Below are 20,656 nucleotides of genomic sequence, written 5' to 3'. Positions count from 1 at the left end.
AACCATCTGTCTTTGACTTGTCTAATTCTGCTAATACCAGCAAAGCAAATTCCTTAGTGAATGCATACCATGATACTAAGTCATCTACACCATGCAGAGAAGACAAGGCCTCTGTACTAAATGAACACATGATATTAAAAAGTTCTGAAATGAGTGATGATGTGGTCTTCAAGAAGCCACTACAGCCACCAATATGGGAGATTTCTGGAATACAAGCCACTGTGGATAATTCTCTGTCACTTGAAGCAAGCTTAGAAGATACTGGCTCCCCGGGTTGTATAAAAACAGATACACCATCTCTGGAAAGGTCACATTTTGCTATGCCACCTGATCTATCAATGAAGTCAGCTGATGCTTTTCTTGCCGTTCTTTCTGCTGACAAGTGAGCCCCCCCAAAAAACTATTATTTGGATAAGATGTTGTGCTAAAAAGACATTAAGTGAAAGTGACTTCATCCTTTTACATTTAAGGATCTGTGCATGAGAGCAAATAATTTAGTAACTGAACACCCAAATTTAGAAATGAAAGCTAGATTTATTGAAAAATGCAAATCAACTATACAATATAGCTTTTTTGCCATTCTCTGTGCATACCACTGTCGTCTTCCACTATAGTTGAAGAGAAGAGCTGAAATATGAGCAATGAGCTATGGAAAACATTGCTATAAAAATAGCTTCAGTCTTAATCAGATGAAATATTACTTCATATGTATTAGTATTAATCTGTTGTCTAGTCCTTGTGGGGGTTGGTCTTGGGATTGTTGGTTGAAATGTGAATATTTTGCTATTCCAAACTGGGTTGAGATGCCAGTACATTTAGTCCCTACTTTCACTCTTAGGAATCACTAGAACTAAATCCAGGAATCTCAGCTGTGAATAACAGCTGCTCCTATTTATAACTGGGCTTATTTCAGTTATGGCTTTTGGAGCAACAATTTTATTGCAACAAATAATTCTCAGTCTCTGAACTGACTTCATCCTGATTATTAGCAAGCAATCCAAAAAGACTTTTAAGTTAAAGGAATATGTTGAGTCAGATCATATATATACTTGGCACAATACACAGATCTCATTGTGGGTTAATGAATAAATTATGATTCACATTGTATGAATTCAATTACTGCTAAAGGGGTAGCAAACTAAATGTTTTCTGAGACTCCAGAGTTTCTATTAGGCAGTTCAGATGAGGTTCTTTATGGGCGGAAAGGGCTATGTAGAGAAAAATAAAAGTACAAGGGGCATCAATGTTTACCTTGTAATCCATTGAATTAAAATAGACTCTTAAATCCACAAAGATCTAATTGTTAAATTGGATTAGCCCAGTAGTAGGGCAGTTATAACAGGTTCCTCTTTTTTCCTATACTTTCAGCAACATGGATCACCAGATGACAGTGACAAAACAGGATTTGTTTACAGTGTACAAAGTGAAATGGGTTCTTTATGCTTGCTGGAAATATAAACCAAAACCTGACTTTTGCAGGAAGCAGAATGCAGACCTTTGTCCAAAGTTTTTTCCCCTGCTTGTCCACCTGTCAGTAGTATGAGTTTCCAATCCTTGAAATAAGTTGTTACAGAAGGCTGAGCAGGAATAAATGGAATTAAAAGACTATATCTTGTTCCAATAAATAAAGTTACCAAATAACACAAAAGCACTGCTTATTATGCGTGGAAATCAGTTTTATTTCTTTCCTCTGAGATTAAACCAGTTACTTCCACTATCAAAGTCAGTGCTGAATTTTAATATTATCTGTTGTGCTGAGAAATTGGCCACATTAATTGCTTACTCTTCTGCTTTTAAAAAGCTTGGTATAACTCAATTGCACATTTTTCTATCAACAATACAAAAATATCAGATAGTTCCTTGACTTCACATAAACTGTGTTAACCTGAGATTTTAACTGATCTTCACATTCTAACTCAAAATGAGAATATCCTTGATCCGTTTTTAACATCACATAAGACACAAATTTTAATTCAGCTATGTATCTCTACTTAAAGGCCTTTCTGATCATGAATTGCTGAACCGACTTCCTCATCCGACACTGTACGTGAAGAGAGGCCTTTAAGACCTCCTAATTCATGGAATTCCATCTATGTTTCATGTCTTGCAATAACTAATCACTATTATACATATCCCTAGCTATTATACATATTTAAATTGCTCAAAAAAATCTTTAGAGAACAAACTAATCAAACAAGAATTTCAAATTGTACAAATGATTTATTTAAAAAACACATTAAATATACAATATTTATATATATATATATATATATGTATATAAATCAAAATTACTGCCACTTAATACAGTTTCTCATTCAAAATTTTAGATTATCTTCATATTTACAACATAGTGTATATATAGAAAATTGGCAGATAACAGTCACTTGTCATGTGCTTGTTCAATAAATTATGATTCCTCTTCTTCCAAAAAAGACACATGGTTTATACTTCGGATTTTTCAGAAACCACCCTGGAATCCAACTTCACTTGTATCAATATCATTTTCCTTTCAGAAGAGAAAAAAATATTAAAGTACATCATACATCATCATGGACTCTCCATTCCTAGCTTTTAAAATTCAAAGGTATCATTGGAAAATATTTTTATTATCCGAAATTGACTTTAGTAAACAAGAATATTTAGAGATACTTCATCAGCAACTCAGGTCATCCTATCAACTACCTAACTTTTTTTTTCTGTACTGTACTGCCTCAAATTCTGAATATTCCCTAGTCAAATCAATGTACATAGAATATTCTGAGTAACCAGAATTGTTGGTTACTATGACCATGAGATGCTTTAAAGTCATAACTGTAAGCCAGGTGCCAACATTGCGATCATGTGACCACAGGGACATGACAGCTATAAGTACAAGGATTAGTGATAACTACTACACATTTAGCACAATCACATTTGAATGGTTGCTGAAGAGTAGTCGTTAAATGAGGACCACCTGTAAAACCATTATATATGGCTAGAAGAAAAATGTTTAATAATTACTTGATTTAGCTTCTTGAACTCCACCACTTGAAAGAAAATATGCTCCAGTATATGCTTGGCATCTTGCTGTTCCTTTGGCAGTTTATTTGTTACCCCTAGGATATCGCCACATTTTCTGACATAGAATTCCAGATCATCTTCAGTACCTAATAAAATACAAAGAAGTATTACTATAAATAGATGCAAATTTTATATGGAGCCATGGTATCTATTTCTGTAAATAATTTATAATGCCTCATCTTCTAAAGAGCATAAAGTCATTTGAAACATCTGTTTTTATAATTGATAAAAAAATTGGCATAATTGTATGTGGAAGAGATAGTTAACGGCAACTGGTTCATGTAAAACATTAAGTGTTATCTGTCATTCTATTCAATGTTCACACATTTGTTGCTTTGAGCAACAGGCCTACTTATAAGCAATAATAGAAATAATCGGTAAGCTAAAATTGCTATTGAACTTTGGCAGAAAGGCATTTTGAAATAAGTTTTATAAAATTCAATAAAAAAAATTATATATTTCATCTATTTTCAGCCACTCTCTTATAAATTATGGACTCTGCTATAATGACAAATTATTACATATTTTGTAACTATTATCTTACTGACAGCAACATCAACAATATTTCATACTTTGCATAGAAAACTATTTTTAAAACATTGCTTATGTTTGCTGAACAAATTAATTTGTACAATTGAAAAATAAACCAGAGGATCTAATGGAATGCCATAATGAAATATATTTTCTTTAGTTGTATTCATTACATGCAAGTAATAATAGGCAATTCCACATATAATAGACGATCTCTGTTTCTAACACCCACTGGATAATGTTATTTATTTTGTTTATAACACTAATCATATATTTCTATAACTTTATATGAGTTTTCTCTGAATATCAATAATCTATCTTTATTATACAGATTTTTCTATTATCACAGAAATATTGTCCCACTATTCTATAGTCATTTAGGCATTTAGTGTCTCATAAATCCAGTTTATTTTCATATTTTAAAAGCAATTCATAACCAAATATAATTTACTATCAAAACCAGATTTAGTTTATAAAAATAATTCCATTTTAAAAAATCATGGGAATTATAGTACAGATACAGTTACATTTAAAAATGAATTAAAATGAAGTCTTAATAGATGTTAAGAAATTATGTGAATTAGAAATCACTTTGCTAGAGATTTAAAACTAAGGACTAAATTTAAAAAAGGGTACTTTAAACCAAAGGCCAAATTGAATACAATAACAGATGTACAACCTGCCAATATTTCACATTTATCTTGAATAGGTAGTCTAGCTACAATACTTCTGAACATCTTAAAAACCCAAAGTGGTCTAACAACTCTACTGATCTCTCTAAAACAGGGTTGTCACTCTCCTAGCCCGTACTGGCCACGCCCATGCCCATTTTAGAAAAGGGGGGGAAAGTCCTGATACGTCATGTGATGCTGCTGTGATGACATGAGTTTGACACTCCTCCTCCAAAAGTAAACAACAGAATTTCTATGTCTACGTTTGTGGGAAAGTCTCCTCTCCTGATCAAGAATTTATGGCTTTGTTCCTCATGCTTTCTTCCACAATTGCAAAATTTTCAAAATGGACTTTTTGTATCAAATATACCAATCCTAAAATATAGAATCCCTAAAATAAACAGTTAAAATAACCGGTCAAAATTACTTCTACCACAAACCCATACATGGAGAAATCGTTATTTGGATATATTTGTGTAACACCTCCCACACCCTATATTCACTATTTATAAATTAACACTTCTAGAGAAAATAACAGAAAATTATAGATGCAAATTTGCCGAACCTTAGTTTGAAATCATGGCTCATTGTGGAGAATTCAAGTTGTTGAAGTACTCAACCATTCTGCAAATTAACTTAGCAAACTCACCACAAATGTTTGAACTACTCACACTTGTTTGTTATTTGGGCGAGACGAGCTTTCTCAGAAGAAAAAGTTTCATCCAAATCAAACAAATCCAGGCTGGGAGGAGGCAACTCTCTGAAAGCTGGTGGAAAAACCTAATAAGCAAAAAGATGAAACAAAAATGTCTGATTTGTCCTTATTTATTTTTTAAAAAAAAGGAATATTGGTGTAGGATACTAATCAAAGCATTTTAATATCCACAAGAAAGTAATTAATAAGTAATTATTTAGTAATTATTTATAACCTACTCAAAATCTCTATTTCTGTTAGCCTTTATCTGAAATTTTAGCCTTTCCCTCAAACACTTGATTCACCTTTACTATGGGTATTCCAGTGTCTTATAATGTGCCTCCTATCCATCTTTTGTGATACTCACATCTTAATTTAACTGATGTATTCTGGCTATTTTTTTGCTAATGGATCAAATCTTATATCCAGAATGAAAATACTTATTTTCCTTATACAATTATTTTATTGTAGCAACAACAAATGACACTGTTACTCACTGCTGGCTGGAGTGCAGGTAAAGGTGTTTCAAACTGTGGCTGAATTAGCTGAAGTGGTTCATATTTCACATTCAGCTGTTCATAAGACCTGTAAAATACAGCTAGATTACGTAATCTGATAATAAATGTAAAACATCAAATTGCTAATTAAGAATATAATATTATTAAGTATACTCCTAAACACAATTGTTAGGAAGTAAGTTCTACAAAACTGCATGGGGCAACTTTAAAAGAACTCTGATTAGGACTATATTCCAATTAACCTTGTGGACTTCACATAATGTTAATATTTTTACCCATAGAAAGCATTCTATTTTTGCATCAAAATCTAAAATTCAAAAAATTCCGATGCAAAAATAGAAAGTTATATAGAACTTGAGCAATGAAGTGCTATTGGTCAATATGGAAAAGGATGTTATATATTAAGGGCATAGTCCAGAAATGATAACTCTTAGAATAAAACTGGTATCAAGAAACAGGCTAATGAGAAGTTTTGGTTTTGAAAAAAGGTACAACTAATTCTTAGGCAGATGTATAAACAAAGGAGATTGCTGTGTTTCTTGTTGCACTGAAAAAACATAGATATAAGCACAACAAGTAGCACAGCAAGAACAACAACCATAAATCCAGTACTCTTCTCACAATTCCACTGGGAAACACAATTTTCTGCACAGAAGAGAAAAAAAAACTTTCCTGGCCACAGCCTATTACTATTTGCTCTTCTTTCTGGATCTGGGTTGATGTAGCTCAACTCTTATAACTTTAAAACATTCTGGTGCATACATAGAAGTCCATTAATGGCTTATTTATTTGCTTTCTTAAGTGTTTTTTATATATCATTGCCACCTATCCAAAATAGATCATAATTATATATATACATTGTAGATTTATATGCCAATGCATGCAATATTTAAATCCAATTTGTTATTATATTTTTTTAAAATAAGCTATTATTGTAAGAATAACAAAAACACTCAGATGCTGACTTAATAATTTTCGGAAGTGCTGTAGTATCTAGTTGGTAAATAGACATATCAAACAGTGTTGTAAAGTCTCGTGGATTCTCATCTCCCTCTTGCAGACAAACTCGTAAACGTTCTGACAAAGTGGCTATATCAGGAAGCATTGTATAATCAGAAATCTGGAAAAAATAAAGCAAAGTAGCAGCTGGTATTTTTAAAAAATGGGTGTTAATATATTTACATATCTAATATACAATTAAGATATATAAATATAAAATAAGTCTATTTTAATTTCTAGTCAAGATGCTAAATTTAGCAGTATGCAAGTAATCTTAGACTTACAGGCACAATTGGGACCAGAATTTCTGTTGTTAAGCAAGACAGTTGTTAAGTAAAGGATACCCAAGTCTACAATATTTTTTCCCACAGATCTTAATCACCTGCAGTTCTTTACTGAATCACAGGGTCATGAAGTAAATCCAAACTCCCCACTGATTATGCTTGCTGAAAGGTAGCTGGGAAGGTTATAAATGACAAATTGCATAGCTCTGGGACACCGCAACCATTGTAACTACATGTTGGTTGACAAGCGCCCAAATTTTGATCACATGACTGTGGGGATGCTGCAACAGTCCTAAGTGGAAAGACTGGTTATAAGTGACTTTTTTCAGTGCTAGGTACCTTCAAATGGTTGCTAAACAAATGATTGTAATTTGAGGACTACCTGAATTCAAAACCAATCTGTTCCATCTTTAGACTATAAGAAAATACATCTCATAATTCAAAACTTTTGAACAACAAACTGCTTTAAATAACAAAATACTTTGGTCAGAATATACTCATGTTAACACTGATTGTAAAATTATTTTATTTTTTGTTGTGAAATCCAACTTGGAACAGTGATAGTGAAAGGGGAGCGTTGAACACTGAAATAAAGCACAATCATATATTTTGCTTAAATAAAACTTTTAATTTAAATTGTGACAAGTTATTAACCAGGCCAAATACTTTTATGAATCTGACAATATATTTTCAATGTAATCTAAATTAGTTCAAAGATCATAACAAAATATTGAAACTTTGGTCATTGTAATTATAACATTTCAATAAGGAGTGCCATGAATCTCCAAGTTGTAAAAGTTTTAAAACTATCAAACATGTCCTGTGTAGTGGTCCTATTTTAAGTATAAAAAAATAGGAAAGGACATATATGTGATTAAACATTTCATTTTGAGGCATATTTTTGCCCTTTGTGGTATGGCTAAAGGTGGGTCAGAAAAAAAAATAGATCATTATGTCATAGAATAATGACAAAATACAAGATAATACTTCCATTTAGAAACTTACATGGAATAAACCCCACAAGATTCTTGGCACATTTTAATTTAAACATGTTTAGATGAATTCTTATTGAGAGAAAATGTATTTTTTGCACAAGTAGTTCATGCTCTAGTAGTCTTCTGACAATTTGCCCTGATTGTATAATCTCATCAGATTTGCTTCGTAATTGTTTAAATTTGTAGATATATCGGGACCCCAAAGTTACTTACAAAGCCTTTTGTTAAAACATTAAGGGAGGCTGATATCAATAACACATAATGTATGAAAATTGATGCAACTATATTTTAAAGATTTAGAATTATACCAGAAAAGAAATGACCTCTATGAACAATATGTTGCCAACTTATGCTGCCAGCTGAGGACAAATGTCTGAAATCAACTATTTTAAAACAAAAGTTATGGTTTTTGTAATTAAATAATCATCCAATAGAACTTGTTAAGTCATTCAAGTACTGAAGCAACCCCATGCCAATTATGTTATCCTTAATGCACATGCTTCTGCCAACCTAGCAGTTCGAAAGTATGTAAAAATGGAAGTAGAAAAATAAGAACCACCTTTGGTGGGAAGGTAACAGCGTTCTGTGCGCCTTTGGCATTTAGTCATGTTGGCCACAGGACCTTCGGACAGCATTGGCTCTTCGGCTTAGAAACGGAGATGAGCACCACCCCCTAGAGTCGAGAATGACTAGCACATATGTGCAAGGGGAACCTTTATCTTTACCTTGAAATCCACAAAATCAGCCTTAAATCGGCTCCCCCCCCCCTAGGAATTCTTCAAAGGAATTTTTTTTCTTCAAAGAAATTCAATTTGCAACTGTTGTGCTCAAAGTTTTTTCTGGACAAGGTCCATGCTGAATTTCTCTTTGGAGCTCAGATGGGTCAATTGAGGTCATTCTTCTCAAAAAGGGTACAATACAAGGAAGGATTCACTGGAGAAGAGCCTAATGCTTGGAAAGATTGAAGGCAAAAGAAGAATGGGACGACAGAGAATGAGGTGGCTGGATGGAGTCTTAAATGGATTCCAGAGGATGGTAGAGGATAGGAAGGCCTGTCCATGGGGTCGCGATGGGTCAGACACAACTTTGTAACTAACAACAACAACAACAAACCAATTTCAAAGGACCACCTTCCCAACTAATCTAATCTAATACAGTAAAATCAGTTCAATGGCATATTACTGAAGCACTGACTTGGATATTTTCTGACCGGCTTCAGTTATTCTTCTTTCCTATTGGTCTAGCTTCTCTAAAACAGATTGAGAACTTTAATTCTTTTTGGAACCAGGTATTCTATGAGAAACTAAAATTCTTTGATTTCCCAAGGGCTCTGAATAAGTACTATCCACTCTTAAATAGACTCCTCTGGATTTAACATACAAATTGACCTATCAATCTTGTCTATGTTTCCAAGTAAATCTACTCATCTATTCTCCCCAGTAAAATACTTCAACCAAGTAATAAACCTACATTCAGGAGAGGTTTTCTTTGATCAAAGTTAATGTGCTCCCACCAATGTTACTGAGGGGAGATATTGACATGTTCAGCTTGAGGGTAAATTGTACTTCTGCAGTGGAGGAACAATTCACATGCTGAATCATGTTGTTTTGTATTACTTCTACTAGGATAAAGCTCGGCAGGAGTTGTTATTTCCATTCAATCCTCCAGCTGTTATTATCAGTTCAGCCTAACTCTGTCTCACAGAATGTTGCTAAGTGGTATTCTACGGTCTGCACAATATGCCTCAATATGCCTTTAAGTAGTTCTTACAGCCTCCTTTTTGATTCTGCTGATAATTTATTTTAAATAATTTTGGTTAGAGGTAAATGTAGGCATTTGTCCAGCTGATCACCTATACCTATTATGTTTTTTTTAATTAGCCTTTGATATCTTCCTTTAATTTACCGGTAGGAATTATATTTTTACCTGAAATTTATTCATTACATCTATAGCCTTAATTTCTTTAAGGCTTAGAATTACACTAAAAAGAAAAATCACATGTAAGTATGACATATTGCACTAATTTTTTAAACTAATTTTAAATTCTAAATATTTATCTGAAAACAATTATATATTGCTTCTTCAAATTTATTTCTGTTTGTGACAAAAGTGGTCTCTCATTTCCATTACATGATGCCTCATAAATTTGTTTAATTTTTATAGTATTTTATAACAACTTATGGTTTGTGCAATAAAGGTTCTGTACATCGATATATAGACATATAGTATATACTTACTTCTGGATCTTCTGCATCTATCTGATTTAAGTGAATGTCATTTGTTGTAAGCCACTGGAAAAGTACTTCCTAAGAAACCATAGAAATTTCTTACATTTGTAAAGCATTTAAACAACTATGATTAAAAACCTGGCCCCACAATTCAATTCCTTCATTTTCTTTATCTCTGTGAAAGTTTGATTACCTTTAATGGGCTTTAAAACTTTTTATTGTATTAGTGAATTAGTGTTTGGTCCAGCAATCAAGTATTATGTGTTTAAAAATTCTTGAATTGCCTGAAAAATATTGTATCAGCATTAAATGCATTCTCCCCATTGGCTGGCTTAGCATCAGTGTATAAAAAAACCAACAACCCAAAAATATAATATATTTGATTGTAGTAGTATATAAGTCTCATAAATCCATGCTTGCATGCATGAACACATAATAAATAAAGGTCTGAAGGAAGGGATAAAGCAGCAAACCTTTCTACCTGCATTGGTTGAAATATGATGTGTTACACTGAGCTTCAGGGGAAAAAAATACCAATCTTTCATTTGAAAAGACATAAGATTAAACAATGACTCACCATGATTTTGGTATTTTCTTCTTTTTCCAAATACTGATCACTGAACATATGACATGATCCCAATACTGCTAATTTGCCACCTTGAGTCTATCAAATAATAAAGGTAAGACAGTACATATATGAAGTATCATCATCTAAGGGAAAATCTAAAACGTGCTATTTAGCTTAAGTTGATTCCATTTTAACAGTGAGGTATATTTTTTATAATATGTAGGGGATAAAATGAAGACAACCACTAATCGACATAGAGATCTGAACAATTGCTCTGGTTATTGTGATATTATTTTAAATTAACATCATTTTGTTGGCAAACAAAGATTAATCAAGATTTAAGGCACCACTTTTAAGTTTATTTTTCTTGAGCCAATAAAAAAATCCACAGTATACACAAAGGTTCCATATTTTCTTGTTCATTTTAACTGATTTGAGAAATAGACAACAAATAAAGCCCTATAATAGGCACATTTGGTTTAAACAAAATCCACCAACACTCACTTCATTTAAACACCCACAAATGTATAATACTGCATCTCTCTCTCTCTCTCCCTCTCCCTCACTCACATTCACACACACACACACACACAGGTCAACTGCAAATATATGACATTTGAGACCTTGAAACCTAGGTCTAGATTTTAATAATAATTATAATCACTATACTGTATTTTTGTCAGGCAAAAGTAATCAGAACCATTTCTGAACAGTCTCAAATAAAAATGTTATTGCGTCTATGGAGGTTCGCAGTCATCCAGATTGTTTCAAAGGTGCTTTTTAAAGAAGCAACTGGCCTTGTTTTCTTTTTCTTTGAAGACCTTTCACTTCTCATCCAAGAAGCTTCTTTGGCTCTGATTGGATGGTGGAGAATGGAAGGATTTATATTCCTTGCAGAAAGTTCATCATTAGCATTCATTTAGAGAGTCATTAAGGCCCCTTGAAGGTTTATCTATGTCCTTAGGGTCACCAGAGTAATGCAAATGAGTATGGACCCTTCTTGGAACTGCTGAGAGGACTGTGTTGTAGACTGGTGAAAGATGTCATATCACTCCTCCTCTGTTGAGAGAGTGCTGTTCAATTTTGAAATTAATGGCCACTTTCACTCCTCTTTCAAACCAGCAGTCCTCTCTGTCCAAAATGTGGACTTGCTGTCTTCAAAAAAGTGGCCTTTATCTTTTAAATACAGATAGACTGTTAAATCTAGTCCTGATTGGTTTGTTCTGCTATGTTGGGCCATGCGTTTATGAAGTGATTGTTTTGTTATTGCTAGTCCTCTATGTTAGAAGAATCTCACATGACTGACTGCATTCCCTAGATAATGATAAGGTAAGGCTTCATGGATTGTGGGGTTGGTTAGATCTATGCTGCTTTCTATAGTGCAAAGACTCTAAACCTGGCTCCTTCTTAACACCTCCTTTCAGTCTAGCAGGAATTTCCTCCACAACTTTAAAGTGTTTTAATGATAGCACTATCTATTTCTAACAATTGCTAAACCAGGTGGGGGCAAGGGAATAGAGTAGTTGTTAATATCCTTCTGTTTGAAACCATGTCACAGTATTTTCAAATGGCAAAATACAGAGGAAATATGTTGTCATAAAGAACTAAAGTTGGACAGAAATTGTAACTCAATAACGTACCTTGTAAGGATAAAAAGCCAAAATGGGTCTATTAAGAGGAAAACAGACAGAGCCTGTAGACAAAACAGCCACTGCAGGTTTCATCACATTTAATGTAGCACCAAACGGATATACAAAAGTGAGAGCCCTAGAAAAAAGATGCAAAGAATGTCATGGCCAATTTTAAAACATTGCAGCATTGTGCATTTCCAGATACAGTATACTGTAACAATACTTTCCTATAAAAATGGTCTGACTTTAAAAAAAATGGCATGCACAATGTAGCATACAGGATACTTACTGTGAATCATTTCCACCAGTATCTTCATCTATTATCCCAGTCACGGTTTTTCCTGCAGCTCTGCTGATTTCCCTTGTTGACAGAAATAAAAAATCAACTGAGATTAAATCAACAGTGATTTAAATAAAATTTGCCTGAAATGATTTATTATCCATTTATTAAATAGGTAAATGACTTACCGATTTAAAACTCCATTAGACACCAACGCTTCTTTAGGATGGAAATATTTATAATACACATTTCTCACCACAGAATCTTAAAAGAAAGACAAACAAATAGTTACTGAAGTACATTGCTTCAAGATAAAGATTCTATTTCATGGGCATAATTAATTCCATTTCAAATCATGAATCTATGGCCAGTGGTGGATGTACAATCCTAGCAAAATATAAATGCACAGTTAAACTAAATGAGAGCAGTTCAGTGGCACAGGGACACTCTTTAGTAGGTCCACTGTGATAGCTGTCTTTTATTGCCTCCATGCTCTGGGCACTGCTATTATTCCAAGTACACTGCAGCTTGGCATGCTATTCACTATAAACCAAGGGCCTTCTGTTAGAATTCTGCTAGAGCATATTATGTATATATGGCAAATGGAATAGACTGCTGATATTTTAATATGTAGGAAAGTTACAGACCAAATGGAATAGCTGTAGCAACAAAGGCAGTATAGCAACATATATTTAACTAAAAATCATACTGTCCAATTATTAGGAGTGCAACTATAATAAATATGACATATTCAGATGTAAACTTAATATTATTTATTTAATACATTTATTTACCGCTTCCTATATCTGTTTCATCCGTTCACTCCTAAAACTTATCTAACTGCCTGAAGTCAGATTCTTCACAGCTTATAGAAATCATTAAAAAATAACCAAAACATTAAATTGTAGTTAATATACAAAACTAAATATGTACAATTAAGAAGAGTCATCACAGTATATCATACAGTTGTCTCTCTAAGTGGTTTACCACAACATAAAAGAAAACAGACAATAAATTGAAATAATATAAAATCAATGCAATGAAAAAGTCACATAAAGATAGCTATATGTTCTTATACAGGATTATTTCCAAAATCAACAGATATTAAGAATAAAAACCCTTGTCAAAACTACAACTAAATTTACCTTTCTTTTTCAGACAATTATTATTAGCCTTGATGTGAAAATATAAAAGATGTCAAAATAGATATTGAGTTATAATTTGTTTTCTATTTTGAACTAGGAGTTTGGATACATTTTGAAAACTGTAGAAGTAGCCATTTTTCATGTAATTTATTACCATTATTGACCATGATCCCGAACTCTTCTAATAAGAAGTTGATGTTAGTATCGTAACGAGATTCACCACCTTCTCCCAGCATCACCAAGATATTCCCACCACTTTCTAGATATTTCTTCAGAACTTCAAACTGAGAAGGAAAACAAAAGCAGAAAAAACTTATTGATACAATAAATACAAAAAGTATGGTTTCATACTTTTTTCTTAGTCAACAAGAATATTAAGACAGTCTTGAATATTAAGACAGTCATACTACATGACTTGTAATATTTATACCTTTTAATATTTCCAAATTTTCATTTCCCATTTAAAATATGTATCTATTTTTAATAAGAAAATGATCAGATTAATCATATAATTTTATGATAGAAATTTACAAGCTAATAAACAATCTGTTCCTTGGTACATAGTAAAATGTGCACAGAGAACCTTTCTGTTTCTCCACCAAAATATAAATCTTATGATAAATATTTAAGTTCTTCTCAATATTTAAGATATAATTAACCTCTAGACAATAAACAGATAATGTATTCAATGCTAGCACATACTTCAGCAGCTGTAAACTTTTCTCTGGGTCCTGCAGTAATCCACAGTTTTACTCCTGAAAGTTTCTCTGAAGTGATTTCATCTTTTAAGCTAGGAACAAGTAAACAAGAAATCTCATTCCACCATTTAAAAAAGCAAAAAAGAAATGCAATATGTTTTAAGGAAAACTTTATGACATATATATTAATTTAACAGATATAGATCAGAACAAATTACAGATTTCAAAAAAGACATAAAATACAATGAATTCCACCTACCTCTGTATCTTCCAGTTACTACGAAGTTTTTTTTGTAAAATCCTATAACCACTGTTCATAGTAAAAATTTCTTTTTTGGAAGCATTGAAGGTAATAATATTCCGAAGATCTCCCTCCATAATTATCTTAAAGATTAAAAAAAAGTACAATTACATAAACAAAGGAACAGCAAATCAATGTTATAAATATCAGTTAATATATATTGTCTCTAGCTTAGTACCGTGTTTCCCCGAAAATATGACATATCCTCATAATACAGCCATGCCACATTTTTCTGGTGGGCAAAAATATAACACCCCCCCCCCGCATATAAGCCCCCTGGACAACCCCCCCACCTCCGGCCAGGCAGAGTGCCACTCACCAACCTAGCAGTATCCCGAAGGTGCGAAGCCGCGGGAACCTGGGGGGACGCAAAGGTGATCTCATTGCTTGGCGCCTTCGGGATACCGCTAGGTTGGTGAGCAGCGCTGTGCCCAGAGGGGGTTTGCCGGGGGCTGCTCTCTTGCGAGCGGGCTCCTAAAGAGCCGGGCACAGCCTCATGGGTGAATGGCTGTGTTGCACTGCTGTGACCGCCATGAAGCGATCACGCTCACGAGCAGCCACCCAGCAAACCTCCTTTGCAACCGGGCACAGCGCCATTCACTGACCTAGGGGTATCGCCAAGCCGCGTGAGCGCCTGTTCGCCGCTGCCCGGCTCCCACAGCTTGGCGCCTTCTAAATGCCAGTGAATGGCGCTCTGCATGGCTGGAGAGGGGGGTTAGGATTAGGATTTATTTCATTTATATGCCACCCTTTTCCCCGAAGGGGACTCAGGGCGGCTCACAACTCAGTCAGGGAAAGGAGGTACAAACAGGGGATAAAAAGACAAACAAACAATACACAATTTAAAACACACAACAACCATACCATTCGAGAAGGGGGACAGAAGCTCTTTAGCCCCAGGCCTGCCAGAATAGCCAGGTTTTAAGGGCTTTGCGGAAGGCCTGGAGGGTGGTGAGGGTTCGAATCTCCACGGGGAGTTCGTTCCAGAGGCTGTTCCGCTCTTGCTCACCCACCTCCCAGCCTCATGATGCATGGCCCAGCTCTCATTACCGAGCCAGGGCACCTACGCCGCTGCCATCCCAGCTTAGCTTTTTCCACGGTTTCCAACCCAAGTCTTTCGGCAGTGGCCGCTCTGTATGCACGCTCTATGGTTGTATGCTCTGCAGGTTGTACATTTGGCGATACCCCTAGGTCAGTGAATGGCTCTGTACCTGGCTGCAAATGGGGTTTGCCGGGTGGCTGCTCGTGAGCGTGGTCGCTTCATGGCTATTGTGTTGCGCTACTGCGACAGTGCAACACAGCCATTCGCCCATGAGGCTGTGCCCGGCTCTTTGGGAGTCCGCTCGCAAGACAGCAGCCACCCAGCAACCCCAAAATAATAAACCCTCCGCCCATAATAAAGCCCAAGCCATATTTTGTAGGTAAAAAGAAAATAAGACCCTGTCGTATTTTGGGGGAAATACAGTATTTTAAAAAAATAAGATTAAATTTCTTATCTTGTTTATAGCATTTCTAAAAACAATATTATTAGGTGCCCAGAGTCACTTTCTTGAGATGAGGAGTCATATAAATTCAACAAACAAATAATAAATGAAATTATGAAAGTGAAAATTCATCTAATAGTCCAGCGGTGGGATTCACTTACCTTCCCTACCAGTTCGCAAATGAGAGCGCACATGCTGCTTCTCCATATGCACACCACCTTATGCGCATACACAGTGCTCGCTCATTATGTCAGGATAGTTGGGCAGAGCTTCGCCCGAACCAGAGAGAACTGGCTGAATACTACCTCTGTAATAGTAATTACCATTCATAATGTTTTCAATTATACTTTCTCCCTAAAAACACTATATTTACATAATGAACTCTCAAAGTCCTGCTATTAAGGGAACAAGTATGCATATGATGTAAAAATGGCAGGTTGGGAATTAAGATATCCAAAATTCCAATGCTAGGGATTCAATTTGAAATACATCCTCATTGCCCATTGAAATTTTTCCTGTTGGGTGAGGACAGAAAGAGAGTGTGAAAAATCCAGCCTGAAATTAATTCAAAAATTAGAAGAATATGGCAAAGTGGCAGGACTAAATAGATCAATAAAGACCAAACAAAAATGATTACCAAGAACATGACAAAAAAGCAAGAAGAGGAACTGGAAGTAGCAACCAGAATGCAAATAACTAAGAAAATGAAATACTTGAGATCTGGGTGTCGGCAAAATGTTCCACAATTAAAGACGATAATTATAATAAATTAGTGATACAAATAAAGAAAGATTTAAAAAATTGGAAAAATATTCAGCTATCACTCATAGGACGTATAGCGACAATTAAAATGAATATTTTACCAATAATCTTATTCCTGTTACAAGCCACACCTATTAATCCAGGTAAAAAATTGTCTAAGTTTTGTGTGTGTGTATTTTACGTTTGTTAATTTAAAAAAATCCTATTCCTATATAATTTACAGGAAATGAAGAATTCATAATTCCTCTGTTTAAAGCAAAAAAAGGATCTCCCAAATTCCTTTTAAGCAAATAATGAAAAAAAATCTTTAAATATTATTTTTTTTCAGACATTTTTTCCACCAAGTAATGAACAAATATTAATTTAGTCATAGACAACTGTTATAAAATTATCTTCAAGGACAAATATATACTAGTAGTACATAGAGGGCATATTTACAAAACAATTTCAAAAAATTTAAAGAGATTCTGATAATTATAGCTGCAGGAAAGAAAATAGTATGCTCTTTTATGTAATTCTCAGCATCTTTTCTGGATTACAATTCTTGGTGAAAAACCATGAATTGTATTACTATACGACTCCACAATGTAGCTGCATTTGCAGCTAGAAAAATAGAAGGAATTATATTGATCAATCTATGCCTGTCCTTGAGGAACAGAATTAAAGACTGGTTCAGACATAATTAGGGCTATTCTAAAAGGAAGAGGACATTAGGACACAGCATCTTTTTTAGGATAGCCCTAATTAAGTCTGAACCAGCCTTTAATTCAAAGAAGTAAATATTGTTTGACTTTTCTGGAATCTATTGTACAAACTATCTCTTCCTGAGCAGCTTTTCTTTGCAGCACAATCTTCCCTAAAAAAACAACAACAACAACCATATTTTTCGGAGTATAAGACGCACCCAGGTTTTGAAGAGGCAATTTTTTTAAAAAAGTAGGTAGGTAGATAGAGGGAGAGAAATACAGTAGGTAGGTAGGTAGGGAGAGAGAGAGAGTTTAGTTAGGTAGTTAGGTAGATAAAGGGATAAAAAGAGAGCGAGAGAGAGGGGGATAGAGAAAGAGAAATAGAGATAGATAGAAATACAGTAGGTAGGTAGCTAGGGAAAGAGAGATTAGGTAGGTTGGTAGATAAAGGGATAGAGAGAGAGAACTATAGAGAGACAGAAATACAGTAGGTAAATAGAGAGTGTGTAGATAGGTAGGTAGAGGGATAGAGAGAGAGAGAAAAATACAGTATATAAGTAGGGAGAGAGAGTAGGTAAGTTGGTAGGTAGAGGGATAGAGAGAGAAAAATAGAGAGAGATAAATACAGTAGATAGGTAGGGAGAGAGAGAGAGAGTAGGTAGGTAGGTATATAGGTAGATAGAGGGAGAGAGAGATAAATACAGTAGGTAGGTAGGGGCAGAGAGAGAGTAGGTAGGTAGGTAGGTAGATGTTTCCAGGTGTATTTATCCATGTGCTGGAGAAGAAAATCGCCGACAACCTGTAGCACCTAAAACTCATCAATCACTCTAACGAAACAGCTTTCCAAAGGGGGGGGAAGGTTTTTCACTCTGCAAACCTCCCCAAAATGGCCCGTTTTTCGCAAAAACGGGCTTCTTTTTTCAAATAAAAGGCATGAATAGCCTTGCGGGGGCTTGCAGAGTGCTCCTGGGGGCAAGGGGGGGGAGAGCAAAAAATGGCCCATTTTTCACAAAAATGGGCCGTTTTGTGTCAAAAAAATGCATGCATAGCCTTATGGAAGCTGATAGAGTGCTGCTGGGGGGGGGGGGACAAAAAACGGCCCATTTTTTGCTCATTTCTGCCCTGCCCAGCCCCCAGGAGCTCTGTGAAAGTCTACAAAAGGCTATGAATGGCCATTTTGGTGAAGAGGCAGGGCTTCAGGGGGCAAAAAATGCTGTATTCTGTGTATAAGACGCACCCAGATTTTCAGCCTCTTTTTAGAGGAAAAAAGATGTGTCTTATAATACAGGTTAGTCACTGCAACGTAACAAGTTCTCACTGAAATTGACCCAACTTTAATCAGTTACACACCAACCATTTTCTCCTAACCTATTCTAGCACCTTCTTGACATTCAAAAGCCAGTCTTTCTGATACTAGAAAAAATAATTTCATATTCATATAGAGCAATGACTTTTTTCTGTCTCCGATGCCAAGAAAGTTAAATAATGTATCCTCCTTTACCCCTTTCTAATTGTCAATTTAACAATTGTTCACAATGTGAACAATTTAACCTGTTCAGAAATCTGGTAATTCTACAGGTAATGCTAAACCACAATGGCTCCCTTTGCTTCTGCATTAACATGGGGTAAAAACCTACCTCATTATAAGTGTATGTTCTGCAACAAACCATCGTTAAAAATACCATCTTCAACAGTAGTAAAAAACTACTGTTCTTAAAAAAATTATGACTATATGTCCACACAAAAAGGGAAATTATCATGTTCTCTGTTGGTATATCCCTATGTTGTGAAGGAGAATAGTAATAAGGATACAAACGTGTTGGTATTAGTAGAAACATTTATTTTTTAAAACGGGATTAGAGAGACACTCAACATGCCTACCTTCTACAGAAATGAATTGTCCAAGGACTCTTGGATGAGGTTTTTTGTTCATCAACCTGATGTTAGAAACGAGGCTCCTTGCTAAGGAAGTGTTGCCACATATTCGCCATCAAGGGACTGATGAAAAAAAAATTCCTTTTTTTTTTCCAGGCAGGAAGAGGCGGCTCTTTGCATCTGTTGAATTCAGGAATCTCTTGTTTTCCAAAAGTTGCTGAACTACCGTTCCCAGCATCCTTGGCGATGCTGGTCCATCCCAGCAGCAAACAGTTGGAGGAGCCGATAGTTCCTCAGCCACACTTTAATAAAGAGGTCTTCAAATTTGGCAACTTTACGACTTGTGGACTTCAACTCCCAGAAGGGAGGGAGTTGAAGTCCACAAGTCGTAAAGTTGTCAAGTTCGGGGACCCCTGCTTTAATACTTATGCAACGGTTGGGACTAGGAGAAATTAAGGAATAAAAATAGGAGACCCTCCTCTTTGAGGTAGCGCAAGCATTGCAAAAACCATCTTCCAACAACCCCCCAAAAGGGACGTTTGAGTCTCCGGCTCGAGGGGCTTGTACGTATCTCAAGGCCAGCCCGGTTTTCCTCCATGTAAATGGACCACAGATGCAAGGACGGCAAACGAGCGTTTTTATACTGGAGTCCCCCCCCCCCCCGTATTATTAACTCGTCCTTTCCCTCCCCAGGAAATCCATTTACCTGCGGAGTCGCCACCATGTTTTTCTCGGTTCCTCGATTAGGAAACCTCGGTGGCGGCGGCGGCGGCAACACGCGGTAACTAAGGGCCACTCCACCCTAGCAACGCGATTCTCTTCCTGCGCGTGCGCAGAACGCGCCTTAGCTGTAAACCTCCGGAGGGGTCGGGGGGAGGGACAAAAAGTGAGAGGTTTGATGACATCTGATCCAGGAATGTTAAGAGACTTGCAGACTTGGAACTGCTGCAGAGGGGAGGGCTTCCCCGGCGGAATCCTCCACTCTTGGAAATAGGGGGAGCTTGTGAGAGTCTACCATCGCGAGAGGAGAGATGTTTTCTCTGTCCCCGCCTTTAGCGCGAACAAGCAGCAATTAAGAATATTAATTACAATTTAGAATTTCTATTAATCCCCCTGGCTTATTCGCTTGCAAATCTATAGCTCTTTACGCTTTCTAAGAAAAATGCTCCATAACAAGAGGCGTAAAAGACTGTATTGGCCTGATTCTGGCATTCGATCAATCCATATTTATTTATATAAATAAATT

General features: G+C 35.5%; 1 protein-coding gene across 3 annotated transcripts; it reads right to left on the bottom strand.

Moving 5' to 3' along the window:
• Positions 1–2,260: 2,260 nt before the first annotated feature.
• IFT52 (intraflagellar transport 52) lies at positions 2,261–20,352 on the bottom strand. Of its 3 annotated transcripts, none has more exons than XM_032218707.1 (15): positions 20,117–20,352; positions 19,417–19,590; positions 14,562–14,686; positions 14,307–14,394; positions 13,759–13,888; positions 12,648–12,723; positions 12,469–12,540; positions 12,189–12,315; positions 10,558–10,644; positions 9,990–10,058; positions 6,440–6,594; positions 5,454–5,541; positions 4,934–5,042; positions 3,001–3,146; positions 2,261–2,506 (listed from the first exon to the last, which is right to left on the bottom strand). In XM_032218707.1, exons 3-15 carry the CDS (start codon positions 14,678–14,680, stop codon positions 2,459–2,461), a joined length of 1,314 nt encoding a protein of 437 aa, XP_032074598.1. In that variant the 5' UTR covers positions 14,681–14,686; positions 19,417–19,590; positions 20,117–20,352; the 3' UTR covers positions 2,261–2,458. The 3 variants fall into 3 exon arrangements, with proteins under 3 accessions (XP_032074598.1, XP_032074599.1, XP_032074597.1); XM_032218708.1 differs by having other exon boundaries at positions 19,417–19,533; XM_032218706.1 differs by lacking the exon at positions 19,417–19,590.
• Between the last annotated feature and the right edge of the window lie 304 nt (positions 20,353–20,656).

This window comes from Thamnophis elegans, chromosome 5 (assembly GCF_009769535.1).
Source record: "Thamnophis elegans isolate rThaEle1 chromosome 5, rThaEle1.pri, whole genome shotgun sequence".
In the NCBI taxonomy this organism is placed as follows: Eukaryota; Metazoa; Chordata; class Lepidosauria; order Squamata; family Colubridae; genus Thamnophis; species Thamnophis elegans.
The sequence above is the reverse complement of the archived record's forward strand: the minus strand, read 5'-3'. Positions and strand labels throughout refer to the sequence as shown.

What these genes read in the sequence shown, in the direction of transcription:
- IFT52 (XM_032218706.1), bottom strand. An exon ending in AAAAGTTTACAGCTGCTGAA is followed by an intron (nt 13,889 to 14,306) that starts GTATGTGCTAGC and finishes TTTCCTTCTCAG; the next exon opens with TTTGAAGTTCTGAAGAAATA. An exon ending in CGGGATCATGGTCAATAATG is followed by an intron (nt 12,724 to 13,758) that starts GTAATAAATTAC and finishes CTTTCTTTTAAG; the next exon opens with ATTCTGTGGTGAGAAATGTG.